Source organism: Colobus angolensis, unplaced genomic scaffold (genome assembly GCF_000951035.1).
Source record: "Colobus angolensis palliatus isolate OR3802 unplaced genomic scaffold, Cang.pa_1.0 Scaffold369, whole genome shotgun sequence".
NCBI classification, from domain to species: domain Eukaryota; kingdom Metazoa; phylum Chordata; class Mammalia; order Primates; family Cercopithecidae; genus Colobus; species Colobus angolensis.
In genome coordinates, this window is record NW_012117032.1 from 1,334,315 (window position 1) to 1,340,396 (window position 6,082).

The 6,082-nt window shown below is 38.7% G+C and overlaps 1 protein-coding gene across 1 annotated transcript in view; it reads right to left on the reverse strand.

Annotated features, from left to right (window-relative positions):
- Positions 1-6,082, reverse strand: part of PHLPP1 (PH domain and leucine rich repeat protein phosphatase 1) — a 264,871-nt gene that overhangs the window by 148,247 nt on the left and 110,542 nt on the right. Inside the window, exon 2 of the mRNA XM_011953596.1 lies at positions 2,853-3,049. Within this exon, the coding sequence (XP_011808986.1) occupies positions 2,853-3,049 (197 nt within the window). The remainder of the gene's footprint in view (positions 1-2,852; positions 3,050-6,082) is intronic.

Below are 6,082 nucleotides of genomic sequence, written 5' to 3' on the forward strand. Positions count from 1 at the left end.
TGAGGCAGGAGAATGGCGTAAACCCGGGAGGCGGAGCTTGCAGTGAGCTGAGATCCGGCCACTGCACTCCAGCTCGGGCGACAGAGCAAGACTCCTGTCTCAAAAAAAAAAAAAAAAAGAAACCATAGCAATTATAACTAGGTTATGACTAATCTATCTCACTCCTTATTTCTAAATCTATAGCTCTTCTATATCTAAATTAAAAAGAAAAAATAAAACTCCTTTCATTTTTACTTTCAGTTTTTCTCTGACAACAGAACAGGATTAAAAAAAAAAAACAACAGACAAAAATTAATGAAAGCTCAAACTGCAAGAAATCTATTATTTTTCCCTAACTCAGTCAACTGATATTAAAGACTCAGTTTTTCAATGTAGTCAATTATTTTTTAAAGGCATAGTGTAAAACAGGTTTTACAAGTTTTGTTTGTGAAAAGAGGAAGCTATTAACTTTCAATTCACTCAATGGTAGAAGTCCACCCAGTAATAGGCCTGGGAAACGGGACAAGTCTCTAGTACAGAATGAAAATGCTAATTATAACCGGATCTGCTGACCTTATCTGAACATTCCATGTGCTTTCCTGTCTCTGCCTCTATGAGCATAAAAATCTTCTGACCATCTCCTTCACATGTCAAAAGACTTTTCATCCTTCGAATTCCATCATAATTGCTACCTCTTTCATCACAAAATTCCTTCTTACCTGACAAAATGTAATCTCTCCTTCCATTAATCCCCCACAGTACTTTTCTGCACCTTTCTTACAACAGGTATCATTGCGCCTACTTCATCTTCTGATACAAAATTACAAGCTATTCAAAGGCGAGGGGTTACTTAGCTATGTTAGTATTTCTGGAGTGCCAGGCACAGTGCCTTCCCCAAAGAGGATACTGAATAAATAGTTACATTAGATGTGCCTATGCAAACACCCAACATCATAGAGAAGAGAGACACTGTTGACCGAACAAAGCATGAAACATTAAATATGCATTTTTAATAACCTATGGTGGTAATACAGATGACTATTTTTTTCAGTAATCCATCTATCCATAGGGCAAAATCTTAGTATATCAGTCACTAACTTTTCAATGCTCTGACAAAAGTTAAGCAGCAGTGGATTCAAAATGAACGACTAAAATCGATCTAAATGTACCTTGCACAACCTGACCAAAACCTATTTTTGAAAATGATCAAGTATTAGCCTTCTTAAAACTAGAATAGAGAGGAAAAAACTAACATAGGCTATTTATTCATAAGGAAAGACTACAAGAATGTGCTTGCTACACAGCAGTGAACAACAAAACCATTTATTACCATACACATCTGGTCTTACTTCCTTCACTTATAACCCTTGAAACAGATCAGACATTTAGACATTTGCCAATTAACAAATGGTTTACTTAGGCCAGGAACAGTGGCTCACACCTGTAATCTTGGCACTTTGGGAGGCCAAAGCGGGTGAATCACGAGGTGAGGAAATCAAGACTGGCTTTCACCTGGCTAACCCGGTGAAACCCCGTCTCTACTAAAAATACAGAAAATTAGCTGGATGTGGTGGCACGCGCCTGTAGTCCCAGCTACTTGGGAGGCTGAGGCAGGAGAATCACTTGAACCCGGGAGGCAGAGGTTGCAGTGATCTGGGATCGTGCCACTACACTCCAGCCTGGGAAACAGAGCAAGACTTCATCTCAAAAAAATAAAATAAAAAAAAAAGGAAAAAAGAAAAAGAAAGTATTTGTTTAATGTGCCCCCAATGTCCAATGACTCATTTTCTCATCCAAATCCTAATTTCCATTTATTAACATATTGTATTACTTAAAAATCAAGAAATATGACATCTAACTATGGTGATGCTACCCTTACCAATGCTTGGGACTTTATTAATAACTCTGACAAAGAAAAGAATATAACATTTTCCCAAGCAATCTGGTTCTATTTTATAAATAACAGCAATAAAATAGTTAACATACCCAAAGCAAAGAAACCAATAATGTCAAAAATATATCAGTTGCATCACATTTTCTCCAAAATGAGAAACATTTAAGATTCAAAATTTATAACTAGGCACTTAATAAACTAAAAATGTTAACCCCACTGGTCACTAAACACAGATAGGGGAAAATGTGATCAAATACTTAAGCACTATAGACTCAAACCTTCAGCAGGGATCAATGTTTCTAAATTCACAAATTTAAGGATCAGTATACTCTACTAGAAAATATATGCTTAAGATACCAACTCATAAGTAATCAATTTGTCATCTAAACTCTGAAATATGACAATGAAATTCTACCTATTTTCTGTCCAGTAGGTACAATGCACATAACTAATGAAGCAATGATCATCAAGGCCTCACATGAGCCAATGGCACTGTTTTTTCTCCACAGTTCCACCAACCGACAACATCCACAACAGGAGCTGAATAAGACCTCAGATGAGTCAAAAATCATCTACCCCACATCACAGAAATGGCTTAAAGTAAGATCCTTACTGGTGCTGGGAAACTTGTTAGTATTTTGCTTGTTTTAAACTTACTTTTCGGCCTGGCGCGGTGGCTCACACCTGTAATCCCAGCACTTTGGGAGACCGAGGCGGGCAGATCACTTGAGGTCAGGAGTTCGAGACCAGCCTGGCCAACATGGTGAAACCCCGTCTCTACTGAAAATACAAAAATTAGCCAGGTGTGGTGGTGCATGCCTGTAATCCTGGCTGAGGCAGGAGTATGGCTTGAACTCAGGAGGCAGAGGTTGCAGTGAGCTGAGACCATGCCACTACACTCGAGCCTGGGCAACAGAGCAAGACTCCGACTCAAAAAATAAATAAATAAATAAACAAACAAACTAACTAGCTAACTTACTTTTCCACCAATCAGTGGCAGAACATGCATCTTTCCGGTCAAGCTGTCTTTCACAGATGATACTATCAGGCAGGTCCCACACAGGATCACTTGGCGTCTTGTCCATCTGTTCACTGGCAACTGCATTTTGCCTTTACGGACATTATACATTCCTGAGAGCTGAATCCGTTCAGAGCTACCCGTGCTGTGAGGTTTTCCTGAAATAAACATAAGCAAACATGTTATTCTTTTAAAATGGAAGCTTTTCCTACTCATCTGCATACCAGATATAAGAACTGGACAACAAGGGAATAATTCAAGGGAAAATTAAAAATTCAATCTAAGTTATAATTGAGATGACAACTGTTGTAATGGAATTATGATAAGAACTACATCTCCACATGTACACTTAATATTAAGTGAACAGCCTTTTCCATAAAATCCTAGGAAAACACCATTTTAACTCTCTGTTTTAACTGGAGTTTTCTTTTCTTTTTTATTTGAGACGGAGTCTCACTGTCGCCCAGGCTTGAGTGCAGTGGTGCGATCTCAACTCACTGCAACCTCCGCCTCCTAGGTTCAAGCAATTCTGCCTCAGCCTCCCGTGTAGCTGGTCTACAGGTGCCGGCCACCAGGCATGGCTAATTTTTTTTGTATTTTTAGTAGAGATGGGGTTTCACCATGTTGGTCAGGCTGATCTCGAACTCCCGACCTCAGGAGATCTGCCCACCTCAGCCTCCCAAAGTGCTGGGATTACAGGCATGAGCCACTGCGCCTGGGTTGGAGTTTGATTTTCTTGCATATCTTTCACAATTTAATTTTACGTTTGAAAAGACTTCACGATGTTTATGAATGGATAGAGTTATTTAAATACACTAAGAAGAAAGTATTACAGCCTGAGATAGGAAAATAACATCCAACATCTTACATTTAATAAAACTAATCAGTTTAATAAAATTAACTGCGGATATTTTTCCTTCTACAGATATTCAGTGTGTATTTACTGTAAAGGAAACATTAGAAAGGAAATATTTTTCTTAAAAAACACGATGATTTCCTATTAGAAGTACTATCCCAGCAATCCATGAAGAATGGGTCCTACAATACTTATGACTCACGGTAAGGAGCACAGAAACAGAGAAATAAGAAACGAGGCTGAAAGGCTGAAAGAGATCTGAGAAAGGTCTGAAGAGTCTTTACTTCCCAAATGGAAATGAATTTGGCAGAATTAGTCAGGCAAGTCCTATCAACTTAATGGGAGAACTACTGTGATTGACACAAACATAGTGACAGAGTCATATAAGCAACCAGAAAAGTATTTCCGCATTTCTAGATACTGAATAGATAATTTCAAACAGTACCAAAGCCTCTGCCCAGAGATAAGTTAATAAGAGATATATGTACTATAGTAGGACCCCAGTCAGGAATAACATATTTATTTAGAAGTTGGACTAGTTGCCAAGGGCTAGCAAAAGAAATAGGCTCAAGATAAATTACATTCTTATTAATATTAAAAATCAGCATAAATACCAAGTGGTTTTGATACATGTCTAATACTTATTAGACAGCGAACAGAAAGAACAACAGCTCTAAAAATAAATAACAAGAAACTCCAAAGAGTATCTGAACCTTCCCAATACATACTTTGGGCACAGATGTTAGGAAATAAGCCACAGGTTTGAATTTCACTTCTTCTTTCTCCCAGTAGATCAAAATGTTTTATAAAATAAATACTTCACACTACAAAATTTTGCTGAGGCTGGGCCAGGATGAAGTATAACAGTGATTCAGCTACTTGAACCAGGTGCCCAGCAAACAGCTACACTGTTAGAGCTCTCACTGGAAAGGTACTGTATTGTTTGTCTACCACATGTTAGTTTTCCCACAAATAAGTAGGGAGCCCAGAAGACTATTCAAAACAGATGTGAGATGTGACAAGCCAAGGGCTGCCAATGATGGATCAGACACAGTGATTCACATGTCCCATTCTGCACAAGCTCATTTATACCTAAAGTGGAAGATGCCTGGGTTTCCAATCTAAGAGCTCCTTACTATATGACAGACTCTCTTCCTGTGGGGAAGAAGAGAGAAGAAAAGACAAAGAATAATAAAAATGAAAAGCAAATGAAGGACTAAAAACAATGGACAATAGGTTACTGGGTTTCCAAAATCCAATTTCCTTGACATAATAAACGAATGCTAAAAAGGGATCTGATCTGATCTACACACACACACACACACACACACACACACAATAAATGTAAAGAAGTAGGTCTTTTATTCAGTCCATCAGAGAGTGGCTTCAAGAATACTTGTTAACCTCTCAAATTTATGCAGTTCTACGAAGAACCAGAGACTGGAAAAAAAGAGAACAGGCGTACATAAGGGCTGGCCTTTCAATTCTCCAACTCCACATACATCCTACAGAAAGCCCCAGAGCAAATCACCAGACAGACTGGACAAAGGCCAGAAGGGATCTTTAACAGAAGAGTATGGATACATCAGTAGATGCTGGCTCTTTATTCCCGAGTCAGAAAAATTCCCAAGAGTTCCGAATTGTCCTGGAGCCCAAGAGTCAGATCAGTCTGTCCTTGGAAAACCCTGAACATCCCAGTCTGAATCAAATCCCTCTGGTCTTGCTCTGAATGAATTTCAATATCCCTATTGTCTGTCCTCTCCCTGGGTGTCCCAGATCAGACACATCCTTAGGACGTGGCTGTATACTAAGTGGGTCCTGGGGAATATGGAGATGAATGAGGTAATATATACCTAGACAATCACCCAGGTGCACCCTCCTTTTTATCAGACTTCCTTGATCTATGACATAAGGAATTATTTTTGCTCTTCCTGCCAATTCTCAAAATTCTCAACTCAGAGGAATTCCAGTTGCCCTATGCTCTAATAAATACTGACAATACCAAAGTAATTCATGTCTGCCAGTTTAAAGCTGGGTCAGTTGTAACTTTCACTTTAGAAATGTTACTCTAATTCCCTACAGGCTTAAGGCATTTTTACATGATCCAGGAGGAAAAACAGACAGCAAAAGCAAACATTTCAAGCTGAGACAGAAATACGACAACAGAGAGTGACTTGAAAACATATTCATATACTTCCTCTTTTACTTACGCACTTGGCACATGGTAGGTAAGGTGATCTATACTAGTCTATTTAAAAACCAGGCATGGCCCAACTAGTCGGGTCCACTTGTAGAAAATTACAGCATAATGCTAAAGAATCAAACTAGGGCCTCT